Raw genomic sequence first — 22,435 nt, 5'->3', positions numbered from 1 at the left:
TCTAAACTGACTCATACCCTATGTTTGTCATCGCAAAGGGGGCGCATGGAGGCCATGGAGAAACAGATAGCCAGTCTGACTGGTCTACTGCAGACTGTTCTGACCAGGGGACCAGAGGCCGAGAGCCCGTGAGACACACACGCAAGCATGCACTCATGAACACACACAGGCGCACATGTAATGGTGGGGGACAGTGGAGGAAGCTAAACTGTTAGCAGCACACTGACGTCCGTTTCACGGGTGCCGTGACCTGGATTGGCAGTTGGGCTCAGCTCAACAGGCCGGGTCTCGCTTGCTGCCTAGCGAGTTTAGAAGGGGTGAGTGTAACGCAGTTAAGAACGTTCCCGTAAGCTCACGCCACAGCTAGATGGAATGTCCCCGGTGGAGGTATCAAATTAGATCGTTTTCAACCGCTCAAACGGTTGGTACGTTAGCAAGGAGGACTGTCGTGCGTTGGGAAGCAGAGGATCAATGTTTAAAACCCGGTATGGGGACACAGACAGTGGAGGAAGATATACTGTTAGCATCACACTCCATTGCGCACGCTCACACACACACACACACACACACACCGACACACCGACACACACACAAACACACACACACACACTCAGTACATACAGTACATACAGTACATACAGTACACACAGAGTGGGGACCTAAAGTTATTTTGTCTTTCCCAGGGACAAGATTGAGATGGCCAATGACTGCTCTGAGCCAGACAGTAAGTATCAATCAGGGATACCTGAAAACAAATATACATTGACTTTTCACTGTGTCCCATTGACTTGGCAATATAAAGAGTAAGGGTTAGGGTTTCAGAGCATTGCAGTATAAAGAGTAAGGGTTGGGGTTGCAGAGCATTGCAGTATAAAGAGTAAGGGTTAGGGTTGCAGAGCATTGCAGTATAAAGAGTAAGGGTTGCAGAGCATTGCAGTATAAAGAGTTAGGGTTGCAGAGCATTGCAATATAAAGAGTAAGGGTTGGGGTTGCAGAGCATTGCAGTATAAAGAGTAAGGGTTGGGGTTGCAGAGCATTGCAGTATAAAGAGTAAGGGTTAGGGTTGCAGAGCATTGCAGTATAAAGAGTTAGGGTTGCAGAGCATTGCAGTATAAAGAGTTAGGGTTGCAGAGCATTGCAGTATAAAGAGTAAGGGTTGGGGTTGCAGAGCATTGCAGTATAAAGAGTAAGGGTTGGGGTTGCAGAGCATTGCAGTATAAAGAGTAAGGGTTAGGGTTGCAGAGCATTGCAATATAAAGAGTAAGGGTTAGGGTTGCAGAGCATTGCAGTATAAAGAGTAAGGGTTGCAGAGCATTGCAGTATAAAAAGTAAGGGTTGCAGAGCATTGCAGTATAAAGAGTTAGGGTTGCAGAGCATTGCAGTATAAAGAGTAAGGGTTGCAGAGCATTGCAGTATAAAGAGTAAGGGTTGGGGTTGCAGAGCATTGCAGTATAAAGAGTAAGGGTTGGGGTTGCAGAGCATTGCAGTATAAAGAGTAAGGGTTAGGGTTGCAGAGCATTGCAGTATAAAGAGTAAGGGTTGGGGTTGCAGAGCATTGCAATATAAAGAGTAAGGGTTGCAGAGCATTGCAGTATAAAGAGTTAGGGTTGCAGAGCATTGCAGTATAAAGAGTAAGGGTTGCAGAGCATTGCAGTATAAAGAGTAAGGGTTGGGGTTGCAGAGCATTGCAGTATAAAGAGTAAGGGTTAGGGTTGCAGAGCATTGCAGTATAAAGAGTAAGGGTTGGGGTTGCAGAGCATTGCAATATAAAGAGTAAGGGTTGGGGTTGCAGAGCATTGCAGTATAAAGAGTAAGGGTTGGGGTTGCAGAGCATTGCAATATAAAGAGTAAGGGTTGGTGTTGCAGAGCATTGCAATATAAAGAGTAAGGGTTGGGGTTGCAGAGCATTGCAGTATAAAGAGTAAGGGTTGGGGTTGCAGAGCATTGCAATATAAAGAGTAAGGGTTGGGGTTGCAGAGCATTGAAGTATAAAGAGTAAGGGTTGGGGTTGCAGAGCATTGCAATATAAAGAGTAAGGGTTGGGGTTGCAGAGCATTGCAATATAAAGAGTAAGGGTTGGGGTTGCAGAGCATTGAAGTATAAAGAGTAAGGGTTGGGGTTGCAGAGCATTGAAGTATAAAGAGTAAGTGTTAGGGTTGCAGAGCATTGCAGTATAAAGATTAAGGGTTGCAGAGCATTGCAGTATAAAGAGTAAGGGTTGGGGTTGCAGAGCATTGAAGTATAAAGAGTAAGGGTTGGGGTTGCAGAGCATTGCAGTATAAAGAGTAAGGGTTAGGGTTGCAGAGCATTGCAGTATAAAGAGTAAGGGTTGCAGAGCATTGCAGTATAAAGAGTAACGGTTGCAGAGCATTGCAGTATAAAGAGTAAGGGTTGCAGAGCATTGCAGTATAAAGAGTTAGGGTTGCAGAGCATTGCAGTATAAAGAGTAAGGGTTGCAGAGCATTGCAGTATAAAGAGTAAGGGTTGGGGTTGCAGAGCATTGCAGTATAAAGAGTAAGGGTTAGGGTTGCAGAGCATTGCAGTATAAAGAGTTAGGGTTGCAGAGCATTGCAGTATAAAGAGTAAGGGTTGCAGAGCATTGCAGTATAAAGAGTAAGGGTTGGGGTTGCAGAGCATTGCAGTATAAAGAGTTAGGGTTAGGGTTGCAGAGCATTGCAGTATAAAGAGTAAGGGTTAGGGTTGCAGAGCATTGCAGTATAAAGAGTAAGGGTTGGGGTTGCAGAGCATTGCAGTATAAAGAGTAAGGGTTAGGGTTGCAGAGCATTGCAGTATAAAGAGTTAGGGTTAGGGTTGCAGAGCATTGCAGTATAAAGAGTAAGGGTTGGGGTTGCAGAGCATTGCAGTATAAAGAGTAAGGGTTAGGGTTGCAGAGCATTGCAATATAAATAACATGATCCATTGCGTAGAATTGTAAATGTTCTGTAGCTGAGCTGCTTATCGTATGTGTATTGCTCACGTGTGACCAATGTGCACGAAGAACCATCAAGTGTGTGTTTGCTTATGCTAGTAATGTGTGCCATGCTTCTTGTGCCTTATTTTAGCTGGACGGTTAAAAAACAAGAAAGGTATCATCTTGTCCGAAGTCGTCATCCTCTTTCCCCTGTGTGTCTCAATGACAGTCTGCTTCCCTTATAGTTGGTGTCTCTCGTTTGATGCACTTTTGAGTTTTTGTGAGGATTCTGTTTTTGATTCTCTTGTTCTTTTTGTCTGTGTTCAGTGTCTGGATTCAGGACTGGGCTCAGAATAATGTTTCCCAATCCCTACTGTTCATGCTGGAATGTTATTTCGCTTGTCTTGTTATCATCGGTAATGGTATGGTTAGGTTACTTTGTGTGCATATTTGGTTCTTTGGGTAGATCAAGATGTATTTCTACTCCTGATTACCATTCACACAGACCTACAAAAACAATGGTTAATTGCAGGAAGTTGTCTGTGTGAAAGGGGATTTTGTGCTGTCAGATGAAAATAGGCCATTCACCTCTCTATCTACGCCCATTCTAGACAGGTGTTAGAAGGTCAGCTATTAGTTAGACAATGAACCTAGAAATACACAGTAACTGTCACATGCCCTCCCCCTAAAACAAGGTGTTCTTCTACAAGGAGTTGTGCCAAGCTCCAATTTCTCTGTCTCCCAGTAGAGGTTAGAAATCTTCCAGGAAGTCAGTTGAACAGTACACTGCAAGCACGTCTGCTCCTCCGTTCAAATTGTAACGTGCTTTACGACCTTGTGTTTTAACCATCTCCTCTGAAAGAATACTTCACCTAAATTACAAAAACCCATTTTACGTTTCTTTGCCCGGAAAGTTATCAATGCTAATGGACTATTTTCAAAGCAATTCAATTATTTTCCGTGTCAAGCAACAAAGTGATTTTTTTTTAGTTCGGCTGAACTCTAAGTTTGTGAGTGACTTAGTATTACCAAACCAGTCCCTTTATTTTGTTATGCATGAGAAAATGTGCCTGAGAAATTGCCATATAGCAAAGCTATTTGTTCATTGTCATTTCAATGGACCATTGTGTCATTTTCAACCCCAAGCATCAAAGACTTGCTCGCTCGGGCTTGTTGTCGATGCTCTGTTGTTGCCCCTGGAATTTAAGTGTATGTAAAGAAATACAGCTTCGGACATGGCTCTGTGTGTCCTAAAAACTTTCCCCATTCTGTCAATCACCATTACACCTGTGAATAATCCTGTAGTCCCTCCCCACTTTATGATGGATGATATAATTGGCTACAGTGACAGTAGAATGCACCGTCATGAGACCCTAATCCCACTTTCTGATTGGCCAGCCCTGACACCGTCGGCTCCATTGGCCCTGATGCCGCCACCACTAATAGGGTCCTCCCAGCCACTGACGGTGTCGCGGCTGCAGATGCAGATCCACCTGCATGGCCTGCAGCAGAACACCAGCGAGCTGCGCAAACAACTGTCCCAGCTGCGCAACATCCAGGTGAGCACCAGAGAACAGTGTGGCCGTGTACACACACACACACACACACACACACACACACACACACACACACACACACACACACACACACACACACACACACACACGCACACAGACACACACACATTTCTCAAGGCAATGTTTGTTTTTACATGTGTTTATGTATCAATCACTTCTCTTGCTCGTATCACTGCTCTTTACGTATCGGCCTCAAGGCCTTTGTCAGAGCTTTGTGTGTGCAGACTGGACTTTGTGCTTGTTCTGACTTAGGCTTGTTTGATGTATTGTCTAAGTGCGTGTATGTCCCAACGACATGTATTTGGGTCTGTCGACGTCTCCCCTCCCAGTTGGAGAACCAGGACTCAGTACAGTCCCTGCTGAGGCAGACCGAGTCGGAGCTGAGCCTTATGATGCTGGACGCCATGCGGACCCAGGAGGACCCTTTGCAGAGGCAGCGCCTCCTCGTGGAGGAGGAGAGACTCAAGTACCTCAACCAGGAAGAGCTGCTCATCCAGCAACTGCAGTGAGTTTAGCCTTTAATTCAAGGTCTCTAACTCAAGATAGGGTCAGTGTGAATGAAGAAAGAGTGCAAACTGCTCAGATCGAAAAAAAGATGAAGGTGTGTTTGAGCTGGAACTGTGCAGTGCCTGCATACTTGTTGGCCTTGCTATACTGATGTCATTTTTTTGGTGCCCACAGTGATCTGGAGAAGTCAGTAGAGGAACTGCAGAGGAACTCGTCAGTCAACCACGGCCTGGTGACTGAGCAGGAAGTGGAGCAGAAGAGTATGGAGCTAAGGTCTTTGGGAGAGACCCTCACAGAGCTCAAGCGTAAGCATACAGTACCAGTCAAAAAATTTGATACATACTCATTCCAATGCTATATATTCATATACAGTACCAGTTTGGACACATTCTCATTCCAGGGTTTTTCTTAATTTGTACTATTTTCTACACTTTAGAATAATAGTGAAGACATCAAAACTATGAAATAAAACATATGGAATCATGTAGTAACCACAAAAGTGTTAAACAAATAAAAACATATTTTGTATTTGAGATTCTTCAAAGTGGCCACCCTTTGCATTGATGACAGCTTTGCACACTCTTGGCATTCTCTCAACCAGGTTTATGAGGTAGTCACCTGGAATGCATTTCAATTAAAAGGAGTGGCTTCTTAAAAGTTAATTTGTGAAATTTCTTTCTTTATGCATTTAAAGCAATCAGTTGTGTTGTGACAAGGTAGGGGGTATACAGAAGGGGGTATACAGAAAATAGCACTATTTGGTTAAAGACCAAGTCCATATTATGGCAAGAACAGCTCAAATAAGCAAAGAGAAACGACAGTCCATCATTACTTCAACACATGAAGGTCAGTCAATCTGGAACATGTCAAGAACTTTGAAAGTTTCTTCAAGTGCAGTCGCAAAAACCATCAAGAGCTATGATGAGACTAGCTCTCACGAGGACCGCCACAAAAAAGGTAGACCCAGAGTTAATTAGAGTTACTAGCCTCAGAAATTGCAGCCCAAATAAATGCTTCGCAGAGTTCAAGTAACAGACACATCTCAACATGAACTGTTCAGAGGAGACTGCGTGAATCAGGCCTTCATGGTTAAATTGCTGCAAAGAAACCACTACAAAAGGACACCAATAAGAAGAGACTTGCTTGGGCCAAGAAACACGAGCAATGGACATTTGATCGGTGGAAATAGTCCAAATTTGAGATTTTTGGTTCCAACCGCCGTGTCTTTATGAGACGCAGAGTAGGTGAACGGATGATCGCCACGTGTGGTTCCCACCGTGAAGCATGAAGGAGGAGGTGTGATGGTGACACTATCTGTGATTTATTTAGAATTCAAGTCACACTTAACCAGCATGGCTATCACAGCATTCTGCAGCGATACGCCATCCCATCTGGTTTGCACTTAGCGGGACTATCATTGGTTTTTCAACAGGACAATGACCCAACACACGTCCAGGCTGTGTAAGGGCTATTTGACCAAAAAGGATAGTGATGGAGTGCTGCATCAGATGACCTGGCCTCCACAATCACCCGACCTCAACCCAATTGAGATGGTTCAGGAGGAGTTGGAATGCAGAGTGAAGGAAAAGCAGACAACAAGTGCATACTCAGCATATGTGGGAACTCCTTCAAGACGGTTGGAAAAGCATTCCTCACAAAGCTGGTTGATAGAATGCCAAGATTGTGCAAAGCTGTCATCAAGGCAAAGGGTGGCTACTTTGAAGAACCTCAAATATTAATTATGTTTTGATTTGTTTAGCACTTTTTCGGTTACTACATGATTCCCATGTGTTATTTCATAGGTTTGATGTCTTCACTATTATTCTACAATAATAAAGAAAAACCCTTGAATGAGTAGGTGTGTCAAAACTTTTGTCTGGAACTGTAGTATATGTACTGTAGTATATGGGTACTGTAGTATATGTACTGTAGTATATGTACTGTAGTATATGTACTGTAGTATATGTGGGATAACGATACAGGAAGATGCAACATTGAGGCAATTAGTTGTGTGAAAGCCTGCTACGTTTGGATGGAATAAAATTGACCCCTCGTGTAATTACCTTTCTAGATAATTGCAATCTGTCACATCGTGTCAATGGTGTCAGGGATTAGGCAGGTGAACGTCCATAATAGGAGTGTCTGATTAAGAAAGATGTGCTCGCACATGCAGATGTTCACGTGTAGCATCATGGCTAAAAACCAAACAGTTAGAACGAGATGCTTGTTTAACAACTGATTTTTGTTGTGCACCCTAAATGACCCCAAAATCATTTCCCCCACGTGGTAGCTGAACCACAGGGGGCAGAGAGTACAGCGAGCCCCGGCAGAGAGCATGACAGGAGACACAAAGACGCTGCATGACTGTTTTACAAACAAGCTTGGATATATTCTCCTTCCCTCTCTCCTTCCCTCGCTCCTTCCCTCTCTTGTTGATTTAATTACGCTTATTTCTCCCTCCCTCCCTCCCCTCCCTCCCTCCAGACCAGTTCCCCAGTCTGCAGAGTAAGATGCGCGTGGTGTTGAGGGTGGAAGTGGAGGCTGTGAAGTTCCTGAAGGAGGAGCCACACAGACTGGACGCACTGCTGAAACGCTGTAACACCATGACCGACACCCTGACCACCCTACGCAGGTATGGTTTAACACGACACAACCCAATATACGCCATATACACCTTGTTGTTACGTTGTTGTTCAATTGTTATAACCGGTTGTTACGAGGGACCCATTCAGCTGGTGACTTGTTTTTCAAGATAAGTAAAAAATTATACTCTTTCAAAACAACGAGAAAGAATGTTCATATAAAAATATTTTTGGAGCAGATTAAAAATGTTTTTTTTTTTTTGACTGATCCCGGAAACCTGGTCACCAGAATAGATGCAATAGGGCCCTGATACTGCTGTGTGTTGTTAGTGTATTGTATGCCACCTGTATGTACAGAAAAGTGACAGAGGGCCTGTGGAAAGGCCAGAATGACATCTCCAGCCAGTCAGTCAAGCGAACGGAGCACACAGGAAAGAGTTTGGACTTCGACATACTGACCAGTCCACCGCTCAGCCTCAATGACCTGGGTGGCAGTGCCAGCCTTGCCAACTGGATGCCCGTATCAGGCAGTGACCCAGATGCTTCGGTAACTGAGCAGGACCCCCACCCTACGGCCAGCTACAGAAGCCGGGTCCTGGACGAGCTGCCGAGCCGCCGCGGTGCTGGCAAATCAGTGTCTGCGGAGGTCAGACTGGTACGGAAAACCGCTCCTGTATTTTTACATTCTATACAATCCCCCTCACAATGCTAAATGTACATTTTTACTGGGGAATCAATCGGTACATTTACCAGGAAATGTATAGATGTTCTGATTTGACACATTTTCCCTATCATGTACAGTATATCCGTGTACATTTCTGCAATATATTTCCAATATACAGTATTTGGGTTGACAAATACAGTGGGGCAAAAAAGTATTTAGTCAGCCACCAATTGTGCAAGTTCTCCCACTTAAAAAGATGAAAAATCACATTGTAGGATTTTTAATGAATTTATTTACAAATTATGGTGGAAAATAAGCATTTGGTCACCTACAAACAAGTAAGATTTCTGGCTCTCACAGACCTGTAACTTCTTCTTTAAGAGGCTCCTCTGTCATCCACTCGTTACCTGTATTAATGGCACCTATTTAAACTTGTTATCAGTATAAAAGATTCCTGTCCACAACCTCAAACAGTCACACTCCGACTGATCCGTGTAGAGGAAAGAATGAATGGGGCCATGTATCGTGAGATTTTGAGTGAAAACCTCCTTCCATCAGCAAGGGCATTGTAGATGAAACGTGGCTGGGTCTTTCAGCATGACAATGATCCCAAACACACCGCCCGGGCAATGAAGGAGTGGCTTCGTAAGAAGCATTTCAAGGTCCTGGAGTGGCCTAGCCAGTCTCCAGATCTCAACCCCATAAAAAATCTTTGGAGGGAGTTGAAAGTCCGTGTTGCCCAGCAACAGCCCCAAAACATCGCTGCTCTAGAGGAGATCTGCATAGAGGAATGGGCCAAAATACCAGCAACAGTGTGTGAAAACCTTGTGAAGACTTACAGAAAACATTTGACCTCTGTCATTGCCAACAAAGGGTATATAACAAAGTATTGGGATAAACTTTTGTTATTGACCAAATACTTATTTTCCACTATAATTTGCAAATATATTCATTAAAAATCCTACAATGTGATTTTCTTTCTCAATTTTGTCTGTCATAGTTGAAGTGTACCTATGATGAAAATTACAGGCCTCTCTCATCTTTTTAAGTGGGAGAACTTGCACAATTGGTGGCTGACTAAATACGTTTTTGCCCTACTGTATATGTGTTTGTATAGGCTGCGGAGCGGGACTGGGAGGAGAAGCGAGCTAGTCTGACCCAGTTTAGTGCCCAGGACATCAACCGTCTGCTGGAGGAGACCCAGGCTGAGCTGATGAAGGCCATCCCAGACCTAGACTTTGCTGCCAGGCAGATCAACAAGCCTGCTGTGCCCCCCAAACCCCACCCCAAACCTCAGTTTACCACCCCCATCACTACCTCCACCACCACCTCCACCACCACCTCCACCACCACTAGCACAAACACCACTACCAGTACTGAGCACCAGCCCAACATGGTGCAGATCACTGCCCAGAAGCTGGAGGGGGGCTCACGTTGCGGATCTGGTGAGACTGAATACGACATGCACATTATATTATTTGTGTTTTAGTTATGACTGAGCTGCCCAATAAAGATATATTATTGTGTGTTTAGCAGAGCTGACTGTTACCAGGTATCGCACTGAGAAACCCTCTAAGTCTCCGCCTCCACCCCCTCCTCGCCGCAGCTTCCCATCAGCCCATGGGCTCACCACCAACAGCACTGGAGAAGTGATCGTCACCACCAAGAAGGTACAGTAAGAGAGAGATGTCTGAGCAAGAAATAACTGCAAAGCACAAAAGTATACATGAATGTTTTTGAAGATACTTTGAGATAGGCTATTTGGATGCATGGATGTTCTAAAGACCTGTCACACACTGTAGACATGTTGCCAACCCTGTTTTGCTTTTGTAAGAAGCTGGAGCCAGAAGACGGAGAGGCTCCGAAGACTCTGGTCAAGCTGAGAAGGACACCGTCTGACACCCCCCGCCCCACCTCCACTCCCCCCGTCATCGCCGCCTCAGCGATTAAAGATGAGGACGACGAAGACAGGATCATTGCTGAACTAGAGGTAGGCGTCCTTTTTGTTCCCTGAAGTAATTTACAGTGTGTTACACTGGTGCTAAATTGTATACCTCGAGTAGCTGCATACAAAATGTATAAGAATGTGACATGCGGTGTGTATATGCAATGTATATGCAATATTAGCAATGTGATAACGTTGTCTCTGCGACCCTTTCCCCACACGACACCACTCACCATCCGCCAAACACCACTTGACAGATATTTCAGCGAACCACTGTCAAAGTGTCCCCTCCCCACTCACTGCCCAGCACGCTACCGAGGCCTACCCCTGCAGCCCGTACCCTTCCTTGCGCCTCAGGCTTCCTGGGAAGAAAGGTAAACCTTAAGCCCCCCCCCCCCCCCCAAAATGCCCAGTTTTTTTTGCAGTGCCTGCGGCCCTACTGTCTCCTGTCCTCTTCCCCTTGCTTCAGTCACTGCTGTTCCACTGCACTTGTTTCTTAGAGGGCCACTAACCTGCCTGTTGATCCTTCCGTCTCCTCTAATTCTGCCTGATGCAGAAGTTCTCTGGGCTGAAAACACAACATAGTGCTTATCTTTGACGGATTCGACTACCAAACATATACTGTCTAATTCCATTCAATCTAACTCCCCTGTCTCACTTTGCTAATGACTACCCCCCCCCCCCTGCTAGTTCCCCTGACTGCATTCTACATTCTGATCTGCATTCAGTATTCTAACTAAGCTGTGCTCTAATTCTCTAACAAACTAACTAGTACGAGGACTGACAGTCCTACACTTCTGGCGTGCATATTGGAATTACGTGTAGACTGCATGGAGTGTGTTAAGGTGGAATAACATATTTCAATTCAAGGTTTGCTGACAGACTAAGGCAAATGTCAGAACTCTCTTACTGCTCGAATGATACATTTATCTCTGTAAAAGGTCTCGTTTTATCGCTCCCAGATCAAAACAAGACACATCGCACTAGGAGGGAAGCTGTCAAAAACAGAGGTGGTACAGCCGCTTTCAGGTTAACAGAATTGATCTGCTGGATTTGGACCAGCTTTCAAAACACAAAACTGGCCAAAACGGATCAGCACCAGTGAGACTGTCTACACCCAGAATGGAATCCTATGTCCTATATTGTGCACTGCTCAGGGCTCTAGCCAAAATGTCATCTCAGATATGACCATAACCTTCCTCATGCTCATTGTCCTTCCGTAGAATGCAAGCAACTCACCAGGGGGATCCAAGGGACCCCAGTCAACTGTAGCGGCTAGACTGAAGAACCTCCAGCAAGGCAGCCTGGAGAGGCCCAAGACCAGGAAGCAGAGAGAGGACTTCCCCAAGATCCAGGGCCAGCAGCAGGTATTCCACTTCTAGAATGCCCCTCAGGGGAGTAGCCCTCTTCAGAACAGCTCTGGTGGCCTTTGACCTTGACAACTTCCCCGTCTCACAGCTGTCTGGGCAACTACTGGGTTCTTTCGGGACTATACTGGGATACAATATGTTATCAGTGGGAATGTAAGGTGACGCGAAAAGGATTGGGCTCATCGGAAATCACCAATGTTGGTTGTTATATTATTTGACTTTGAGCTGTGGTTGGATCCAAAATGGATTGTGTACTGAGCGGGCTCTATTATCCCATTGGCTGGCATTGATGTTTCTGAGGAGGGTAAGATCATGGAGGTATTGTGCACTTAACAAGCTAAGTGGCACCTAAACTGCACTTCTCGATTATGCCATGGAATAGTAAAACATCTCAATGCCGAGCAGATGATGATCCTACAGTACCACGGCTGTCTGACTCGGCTTCCTTTATTTGAACCGCTGAATCATTCTGTCTCCAGCTGAGTCATTGAAACCACAGTCCAAAAGTGAGAGGGTCAGGCGATGGAAAAGTCATACTCATTCCAGGGATTTTCTTTATTTGTACTATTTTCTACATGACATAACACATGGAATCATGTGGTAACCGAAAAAGTATTAAACAAATAAATATTTGAGATTTGAGATTCTTCTAAGTGGCCACCCTTTGCATTGATGACAGCTTTGCACACTCTTGGCATTCCTCCAACCAGCTTAATGAGGTAGTCACCTGGAATGCATTTCAATTGACAGGTGTGCCTTGTTAAAAGTTCACTTGTGGAATTTCTTTCTTTATGCATTTAAAGCAATCAGTTGTGTTGTGACAAGGTAGGGGGGGGGGTATACAGAAGATAGCACTATTTGGTTAAAGACCAAGTCCATATTATGGCAAGAACAGCTCAAATAAGCAAAGAGAAACGACAGTCCATCATTACTTTAAGACATGAAGGTAAGTCAATGTGGAACATCTCAAGAACTTTGAAAGTTCATTAGAATGCTTCACAGAGTTCAAGTAACAGACACATCTCAACATCAATTGTGTAGAGGAGACTGCGTGAATCAGGTCTTCGTGGTCGAATTGCTGCAAAGAAACCACTACTAAAGGACACCAATAATAAGAAGAGACTTGCTTGGGCCAAGAAACACGAGCAATGGACATTTGATCGGTGGAAATATGTCCTTTGGTCTGAGTCCAAATTTGAGATTTTTGGTTCCAACTGTCTTTGTGAGACACAGAGTAGGTGAACGGATGATCTCCACATGTGTGGTTCCCACCGTGAAGCATGAAGGAGGAGGTGTGATGGTGACACTATCTGTGATTTATTTAGGATTCAAGGCACACTTAACCAGCATGGCTACCACAGCATTCTGCAGCGATACGCCATCCCATCTGATTTGCGCTTAGCGGGACTATCATTGGTTTTTCAACAGGACAATGACCCAACACACCTCCAGGCTGTGTAAGAGCTATTTGACCAAGAAGGAGAGTGATGGAGTGTTGCATCAGATGACCTGGCCTCCACAATCACCCAACCTCAACCCAGTTGAGATGGTTTGGGATGAGTTGGACTGCAGAGTGAAGGTAAAGCAGCCAACAAGTGCTCAGCATATGTGGGAACTCCTTCAAGACTGTTGGAAAAGCATTCCACCAGGTGAAGCTGGTTGAGAGAATGCCAAGAGTGTGCAAAGCAGTCACCAAGGCAAAGGGTGGCTACTTTGAAGAATTAGTTGACCATTTTTTGGGTTACTACATGATTACATATGTGTTATTTCATAGTTTTGATGTCTTCACTTTTATTCTACAGTGTAGAAAATAGTAAAAAATAAAGAAAAACCCTTGAATGAGTAGGTGTGTTCAAACGTTTGACTGAAGCCCTCCTCCCTCCTCTCTGAAGCAGCAGTCTTACGTGGTTCAGCAGGCACTCCAACCCAGTAGGCTGATCTGAATGGCCCTATCCCACTTCAGCCCAAACTGTCCCTCTCAAAGGACCTTCTGGCAGCTCTCAAAGTCAGGTAGAGATAACACAGAAAGCCACTCCGTTCCAACTAGCACCTGTCCTGAGCCAGTCAACCCAATCCTCTCATTACCCTAACGGGGATAATCCACACTCCATTAGCTAACTAAGATAGAGGCCACCTCATTTGAACTCTAAGAAACAGGCCCCATGTGGTGCTCTTTAGGCTTAGGGGGTCTATTCACAGGCTATTCGAGTTGAAAAGACTACCCGTTGGACTGAAAAAGAGCCCCAAAATGTTGCCATGGTTCAACTCGCTTCGGATGGCTGGATTGATGCACTTCTACATTCATCTTGATCAGATCTGAAAGGTTTTTACCTTGTGTGGGGCAAATTAATCTCATCCACCACCAAAGCTGTAACCACATCCATTTTGGTGAAGCACAAGGTTTGCACCAGAACAAAAAAACCATACTTCACTCTTTGGGGTGAAAGTGAAAGGAGTTAGAAACCACTTGGAATCTGTGTAAAAAAAAAACATAAAAGTATCATAAAAGTGCAGAAGATGACCTCCCAGAGAGGTCAGTGCGCTTCACAACAATGCCCATTAGTGAATACAGTATTTAGCACATGGCTAACATGTTAACCTTTATTTGACAGTGGAGGAATACACACCAAGCATTAGTATTCATCTCTATTTCCAACCTGGTCTCAGAGCATTTAGTATTATTCTGTACATAAATCTGAGAACTCCATTTATTATGATATGTTGCGATTTCGTACGGGAAATCAAATCAAATCAAATTGGTTGGCTACACATTTTTAGCAGATGTTGTTGTGGGTGTAGCGAAATGCTTATTTTCCTAGCTCCAACAGTGCAGTAATATCTAACAATACATGCAAATCTAAAAAGTAAAAAGTTGGCATGTATTTATTTGTGGATGTCCTTCAACCATTTCGTATGATATTTAACAAAATTGCTAAATGTACAATATGTTACGAATTTGCAAAATGTAGGTTATGTTACGAATTCCAATTTGTTGCTGCTAATGTTAGCTAGGTGGCTAACATTAACGTTAGTTAGCTGGCTAACGTTAGCTAGGGTTAAGAGTTAAAGTTGGGGTTAAGGTTAGGTTAAAGGGTTAGGGGAAGGGTTAGCTAACATGGTAAATTGTTGCAAAGCTGCTAATTAGTTAAAATGCTAAAGTTGCCCATGATGAGATTCAAACACACAGCCTTTGGGTTGCTAGACATTTTGCGTTAAACGCTCACCCTTCCACCCCAACCAACCACCCTCCTTTAGTTTTTGCCTTAAATGTCACCTTCTGTCTTATGTAACCATCCTAAATGTAACATATCATACTAATTTAATGGTCCCGAATTTATATTTACTATGTTAAATCTAGCCTATGAGACCAGGCTGCTATTTATGCTGTTTGCTGGAAACCACTCAATTGTGTGAGATTGCATATGCCTCCAAGTGTACCTTCCTTCCCTATCTCCATTTTGTCATGATGTCAAATATGCCCTCGGAGTCTGCGGATGCTGTTTATTAGGGTCATTACACTGTGCAGATTTTTTTGTGTGTGCAGATTACGCTCATGGCAAGAGTGAGTCCTCTTATGATGCAGATGATGTATTTTATTAAATGTCTGACCTGATGTTTGTAGCATACAGTAAATACAGTAATATATATCTAGGCAATTGGGTCAGTAAAATGTGGTAAACTGTCTGTGATCAACCAAACAAAGGACCTGTTCAATTTAAACTATACGTTTAACATATGCAAATAATATGAATTAATATACTGTATGTTGGAGTCAGTTGAATATATTGGACATACATGCATCTGTGTGACCTGTATGTACAGTGTGGGTAAAATAAAACCCCATGGGTAGGCTATTTTGTGTACTGTGATGCATCATGTTAGGTTAACTCTTTCAACAATACAGGACTGCTTCAGACATGAACCAATGAGGTCATTTTTGAACCAATAGGATTTAACCAAGACCGTACTATTTTATCCTGAGGGGAAAATGTGCACGAGCTGAAAAATTGTTAACGTCAACAAAAGTGAAGTTTGTGTGTGCACAACATGTGAATGCCTTGGGGTTATCTGATTTTAAAAAGGCTTAGTTGGTATTCTGCTATTTGATATCTTAGCCCAGTGCCTGAGGACATTGTGTGGACATTGTCTCAACACGGTGCTATAGCTACATTCACTGTTCCAATACCTGTCCTGAATAGGTGGACTTTTTGTTTGGCCCCTGAATGGATGATTTTGGCGTGAATCCTTTTTTAATGATCCAATATGAATGTGATTTATCTGGGGAATGGAGGATCTCGTGGATGGCAGAAAGTGGGAGGGGGGGGGGGGGGGGGGGGGTGCACCTGTCTGTTCATGTCCGTGTAAAGGATATACCGGTGTCCCTCAAGTCAAAATTAGAGGACATGTAGTACGTCTTACACGGTCATACAATACCATACGAATTGTACGACCGGGTTAGGTGAAAAGGGTTAAGGTTCGAATTAGGGTTTGAGGAAGGGTTAGCGCAAATGCTACAGTTGACCCCGGGGCGACTCGAACATGCAGCCTTTGGATTGCTACGCCCACCCATCCTACCCGACCAACCTCCCTACTTCCGTTTCTGTCTAACGTAACTAGACCATTAGTACAGATCGTATGTCTTGAGAGGGGCTCGGAAATGTGTATAGCATATTCAGATCAAATCAAATGTTATTGGTCGCATACACATATTTAGCAGATGTTATTGTGGGTGGCTCTGCGGCTCTGAGGCCAGGCTGCACTGCTTGCCCCTAGTGCTCCTTCCATAATTACAAATGGCTCCTTCCTCTCCCCACATTGAATGAACTGAATGTACATATCTATAACCTCCATGCCCCATGTAGACCAAAGCTAGTGAAGACTTCTACTGCTCTTCATCCCACCCAGTCTATCTCACTTTGAGCAGTGGGCCTCCCAAGGACACATCCCAAACCCCATCTATCATGAGGAGAATAGAGCCAGAATATAGATGACATTGATCTAAATCTACATCAGTGCAACCAGCTCTCTTGGCATCCTTAAAGGCACGCCTCTCCTCTCTTCTCCTCTCCTACCTCCCTTTGTCTATGCTCTTGGCTTAATAGGAAGTCTGCGTCGTTAATCTTAGGCTTTTGTCTTGTTTCTCCCCTTAACCCTTTTGCCCCGTTGAACGGTTGGATGTGTAAACCAATGTGGCAGCGGTGTGGGGGCCCTTAGACATCTAATCGGAGGAGGAAATCTCTTGTTCGCTAAAGGCCAAGGCAATTCATTAGCAGTGGCATCAAATTGAGCTTGATGTTGTGTCCAAATGTGTCAGCGAGAGAGGCTCAGTGCTGGCTTTTCCCTCCTTGAGTTTGTTTGTTTGGGTCTCCAATGCTCTTATGGAGAAGCCCCTGTAGGTGCAAAGTGATGGGAGGATAATTCATTTCCATTCATTTAGTCTGGGAGGCAGCCCACTGTTTGGTCAAAGAAAGCATCTTAACTGTTTCAGACATGACCAATTCATTGAAAATGTGTGTTGTTTCAGGGGTGAGGATTGTTTGGGTTGATCCTAACAGCCAATAGTAGCTTTGGGTTTTTAGCCCTGAATGTGTCCAAACGAGCCAGCAGCCGAGCGCAAAAGTACAAACAAAAAACATAATTGAGCAATCACAGAGCAAGAAAGTATGCCTAGGGTTAACCAGGGTAAAAGCAGAGTTCAGCCTTCACTTATAAAGATCATATAACTTGAGGACACCTATTATCCAGTACTGTAGAGTATAGCTCCTCCATTACCTACTCCTTTTCCTATCCTTCTCTTCCTCTCTCCTTCTGAAATCTCAATCTGTATTGCTTCACCCCTCCCTTTCCTCTCCTCTCCCAACTCCCCTTCTTCTCCTATCCACTGTGGAGAAGCTGCATCGGGACAGGTAGCCCGTCCTCAAGTCCTGACAGCAGTGCAGTACTGATCACAGCATCACTTCCTCAGTTTTGCCTATGCTCTGCTTAGCGGCAGCCACATGGCTCAGATCTTGACAGGAGCGGGACGACTGTCGGGCTGATACACCAAACACAGCATTTCCCCTGTGGCCAGTCAGGGGAAATGCGCTGCACTGGCTGAAGCATACAGTAGCACCCCATGTGACCACATAGATGTAAGATAGCCAATGACCAAGACCGTAGCTTGACCCTGGTCTGTCTCTATCTGGAAGGCGTCACCAAAGAACAGGGACAACAAATGTGATCTTAAAACACTATGAAAACCCTTTAAAAAAATGAGAATGCAACAGAAAAAGCTGCAGACTGCAGACTTTTCCCAGACACCCTATTGCAGTAGGTTAGGTTAGGAGTTAGATAGAGATCATGTGAGCAATGTTCTCTCTTCTTCCAGGTCCTCTGCTATCATGGTCAGTATGAGTACTGGGATAAACACTGAAGGGAAAATGGTGGACAGCAAGATTCAGCACAAGATCCCACTTCTGACACCAAATGTTGCAAATTGAACACATAATGATCCTAAAATCCCACAGTAAACACGAGTACTCTATCCATAATGTGAAAGGTTCTGGACTCATTAGCACCGTTTTGTACATTAGCCACCATTGTCATCATTGCCACAGCAATATGAAGATTTCCATCCCAAGATTTTATGCGTTACAATTTTTTTATTTTTTTATTTTACCATGCCACTAAATGCAAGTCAGATAATCCCACAGAAGGGTTATGTGCTGTCTGAAACTGCTGGAGGAAAGTGTAAAAATATTGCCATGGAAGCTCTCTGTGCACAAATATATACCACTGGCACAAAAAATATACATAACTGGAGATAAAACATCACCCTTGGTAAATCCTAGACATTAATATTATTCATTTTAAATATAGAAATAAGAGCTAATATGAAAATAAAGACCACGCAGTTAACCTCAGAATAATCGAAATCATATCAGAGATATACTGTATTGTGAGAAAATAGTATACTGCCCAATAGTTATTGTTTGCGGTGATTATATCATGTACATAATTCAATCTTCATCTATGTTTTATATTATCAAGACTGTATTTTTACACTTGAAAAGAGGATTCATAACCACATTTTAGAAATGTGTTCTGTAAATGAATTTGTGCGTGTTTCGTTTTCTATTGCCATCATTTTGGTTCCTTAGTACTTACTTAGGCCATTGAGCAAATAGTTTGTATCATTTCTTGTCATAGACTAATATGGTTCATGGCAGGATACAAAGAACACATGCAGTGACATTTGTGAAAAATCTGAAACCTTTGGGAGGCTTGTTTGGGAAACAATAGAAATCAATGACGAAGGGTTGTGAACTACTTAAAGTAGCACTACACTCAGCTTGCACGGATAGAGGGAACGAAAGAAATAGAGAGACCCAGAGCACATTTCCTCATCCCTCTTTACAAGTACTCACTGGTGACTACCCACAACTGTCTTCCTCTATCCTAATCAAAAGTTAACAATATCGTACGTACAATATGGTTTCTCGATGAATGTGTGGCCGTTTAAAGTAGTCTGTGGGTGTTAGAAATCATGTAAATAGACCGAGAAGATGTTACTTATATGGATTTATGTGAATTTCTTTTTGTTGTTGTTGTTGTTGTTGTTGAGAGAAACGTAATCCAAACAGCATGCACATACTGTACATTCCCGGAATTTGCACGCTGGGTCAACAAAAGGTTCTGCTACTTCTGTCAATACCTCTCCTCTGTGTATAACTGTAAGTGTATATTAGATGAAACATTGTACAGGATAATAGATTTTGTATCATGTGCAACAGGGTCAGTCAAAACAAATGTCACTGTCAACGTTGATGTTAAGAAAAAGATCTGAAAACATCGTAGAGCAACTACTCTTCCGTTATTCTGAGAGTGATTCTCGCTGTGCGTGTGAGATAAGTGTTGTTTATGAGTGCTGAAGAAGAATGACGCAGCAATACGGTATGCTAAAGACCAACTAACAGTGCAAATGCTACGCCAATTCTACATACTGAAAGAACTGTTGCTGCTTTTTGTGAGAAGATGATCAACTATGGTACTTAACAAAGACTGCTGCTTTTGTACCTCTCTGTTGTGTTTTTGTGACAATAAAAGTGAACCTCTTATACAAGAAAGGATTTGATTCAAATTCATTCAGGGTCTGAAATGAACTCCAAACCAATTTCATGTTTCATGACTTCTGGTGTTATAAAGTAGCAGACAATCACAGTATAAAATATTTATTAGTTCAAACTCAAAATAGTGAAACAAAGAGAGGGTTATCCATTCAAATATTTTGAATATAATACAAATCATGTTCTAAGCTTCGTTCTGAGCTGTCGTAATCCTACTTGTTCTAGGACAGACAGACAGACAGACAGACAGACAGACAGACAGACAGACAGACAGACAGACAGACAGACAGACAGATCAATATGCCTTTACACCAGATACAGCAGTTATTGGGGTTTGACAATCTGCAGCCATCTGAGTACCACAAATAGAACAAACTATTCACTAAGAAAGACAAATGTAGATCCTTGCTAGCTTTCACTGATTGTTACTTAATGTACACTGTCCCAGTGCTGAACCTCCCATACACGGGTCCTAAAGATCAAATTAGGATTGTAGAGAATGAGGGTTTAAATCATTCCGTTGAACTATAAAGTCCATCCATGGCCAAGCCCTTACTCAACTAACATTATGTAGAAATAGGAAGTGTTTACTTCAGTAATAAAGCCTGCGGAGTTATGGTATATGGCCAATATACCACGGCCAAGGGCTGTTCATTGGCACGACGCAACACAAAGTGCTAGAACACAGCCCTTAGCACGTGGTATATTGGCCATATATCACAAACCCCCGAGGTGCCTTATTGATATTAGAAACTGGTTACCAACGTAATCAGAGCAGTGCAAATAAATGTTTTGCCATTCCCATCGTATACGGTCTGATATACCACGCCTTTCAGCCAGCCAGCAGTCAGGGCTCGAATCACCCAGTTTATGATGAGGAATATAGTGTATTTACTGTAGGTGTTTGTTGTGGATCAGAGAGGTATTAGGAGACAGCACCTCACAGTCTAATATTCCTAAAGCTCTACTTAGAGGGTGGAGGTTTGCTGTGGGTAGAACCACAGGTAGAACCAATCACCTGCCAGGCTGGGCTAAGCCTAGGGGACTTATTTCAAGTTTGTGTGCGCTCTATGTCAATGAATTTAAATGAGGGTGATGCTTTGAATGGAGTATGTGTGTGTGTGTGTGTGTGTGTGTGTGTGCGTGTGTGTGTGTGTGTGTGTGTGTGTGTGTGTGTGTGTGTGTGTGTGTGTGTGTGTGTGTGTGTGTGTGTGTGTGTGCGCAAATAAGCGTGTGTGTGTAAGCAAGCGTGTGTGTGTAAGCAAGCGTGTGTGTGTAGTGTTTCACAGGAAGATGTCGGAGGAGACTTGGAGCTTCTGTCTGGGCTTCCACTTGGCGCTGACTCGGGACCCGTCTGTCCGTCTGTATGGCTGGTTCCTCAGGTCTAGCAGGGATAGTGATGGGTAACAACAGCACTGTGAGACCACAACACGGAACAGGTCTGGTCCTAAACAGGCTTTTGTAGTGACACCGCCACGCTAACAAAGACAGCTGCATCAAGAGGGCAGAGGCACATGGTGCTACACTCTCGTGGTGTGCATAGGAGACACAGGCATCTCCGGAGACAGAGAGAAAGCGAAAGACAGACCTATACAGTTCTGAGGGGACTATGTAGGGCTGTCATCACTGAAGCCAGAGTCGCAGAAGAGGCGAGAGGTGCGCTTGCCAGAGCGAGCCGTGAAGGGCACAGCCTTCAGAGCTGAAAACCCCAGAGAGAGAGAGAGAGAGAGAGAGAAAGAGAAAGAGAGCGATAAAGGGAGAAGAGGGCGACGGTAAAGACATAACCAAGGGGGAGGAGAGATATGCACAGGGGAATGAGTGGGAATGACATGAAAAAAGGATTGAAGGGAGAAGATGAATGTGGATGTGACAGATGCAACAGGATAATGTAGGTGGCGGTGGATATTGCATGGCAACAGTTAGTGTCAGTTAGTTATGATGTATTTGGGGAAATGGGAAAAGGCTACAGAAAAGCAAACGTTATCAGGAACCATCCCTCCTGTGTTCCAATGGCACGTTGTGTTAGCTAATCCAAGTTTATCATTTTAAAAGGCTAATTGATCATTAGAAAAGCCTTTTGTAATTATGTTAGCACAGCTGAAAACTGTTGGCCTTCTAGGCAGAGTTGCAAAGAAAAAGCCATATCTCTGTCCAGTGTCTGTGTTCTTTTGCCCATCTTAATCTTTTCTTTTTATTGACCAGTCTGAGATATGGCTTTTTCTTTGCAACTCTACCTAGAAAGCCAACATCCCGGAGTTGCCTCTTCACTGTTGACGTTGAGACTGGTGTTTCGCGGGTACTATTTAATGAAGCTGCCAGTTGAGGACTTGTGAGGTGTCTGTTTCTCAAACTAAACACTCTGATGTACTTGTCCTCTTGCTCAATTGTGAATCTCAGTTGTGCTCAGTTGTGCATCCTCCCACTACTCTTTCTATTCTGGTTAGAGCCAGTTTGTGCTGTTCTGTGAAGGGAGTAGTACACAGTGTTGTACGAGATCTTCAGTTTCTTGGCAATTTCTAGCATGGAATAGCCTTCATTTCTCAGAACAAGAATAGACTGACGAGTTTCAGAAGAAATTTCTTTGTTTCTGGCCATTTTGAGCCAATCGAACCCACAAATGCTGATGCTCCAGATACTCAACTTGTCTAAAGAAGGCCAGTTTTATTGCTTCTTTAATCAGAACAACAGTTTTCAGCTGTGCTAACATAATTGCAAAAGGGTTTTCTAATGATCAATTAGCCTTTTAAAATGATAAACTTGGATTAGCTAACACA

General features: G+C 43.6%; 2 protein-coding genes across 4 annotated transcripts in view; one reads left to right on the top strand and one right to left on the bottom strand.

The window, feature by feature from the left end:
- The window catches only part of LOC139377113 (SRC kinase signaling inhibitor 1-like), a gene marked incomplete at its 3' end in the record, with an annotated part of 60,118 nt that extends 47,044 nt beyond the window's left edge, over nucleotides 1-13,074 (top strand). The window contains 15 exon segments of the mRNA XM_071120140.1: nucleotides 39-128; nucleotides 684-724; nucleotides 3,063-3,086; nucleotides 4,310-4,470; nucleotides 4,818-4,993; nucleotides 5,170-5,300; nucleotides 7,480-7,627; nucleotides 7,908-8,232; nucleotides 9,359-9,686; nucleotides 9,775-9,911; nucleotides 10,076-10,231; nucleotides 11,410-11,553; nucleotides 12,985-12,995; nucleotides 12,997-13,048; nucleotides 13,051-13,074. Of these exon segments, the coding sequence (XP_070976241.1) occupies nucleotides 39-128; nucleotides 684-724; nucleotides 3,063-3,086; nucleotides 4,310-4,470; nucleotides 4,818-4,993; nucleotides 5,170-5,300; nucleotides 7,480-7,627; nucleotides 7,908-8,232; nucleotides 9,359-9,686; nucleotides 9,775-9,911; nucleotides 10,076-10,231; nucleotides 11,410-11,553; nucleotides 12,985-12,995; nucleotides 12,997-13,048; nucleotides 13,051-13,074 (1,948 nt within the window).
- A 6,676-nt stretch (nucleotides 13,075-19,750) lies between these two features.
- Nucleotides 19,751-22,435, bottom strand: part of LOC139376497 (formin-like protein 1) — a 63,091-nt gene continuing 60,406 nt past the window's right edge. For 2 of the 3 annotated variants that reach the window (XM_071119142.1, XM_071119141.1), the window contains one exon: nucleotides 20,792-21,045. In XM_071119142.1, coding sequence (XP_070975243.1) covers nucleotides 20,945-21,045 — 101 coding nt within the window. In that variant the 3' untranslated portion in view covers nucleotides 20,792-20,944. Of the gene's footprint in view, nucleotides 21,046-22,435 lie in introns of all 3 variants that reach the window. The other variant, XM_071119140.1, reaches the window with a different exon arrangement.

Source organism: Oncorhynchus clarkii, chromosome 20 (genome assembly GCF_045791955.1).
Source record: "Oncorhynchus clarkii lewisi isolate Uvic-CL-2024 chromosome 20, UVic_Ocla_1.0, whole genome shotgun sequence".
In the NCBI taxonomy this organism is placed as follows: domain Eukaryota; kingdom Metazoa; phylum Chordata; class Actinopteri; order Salmoniformes; family Salmonidae; genus Oncorhynchus; species Oncorhynchus clarkii.
The sequence above is the reverse complement of the archived record's forward strand: the minus strand, read 5'-3'. Positions and strand labels throughout refer to the sequence as shown.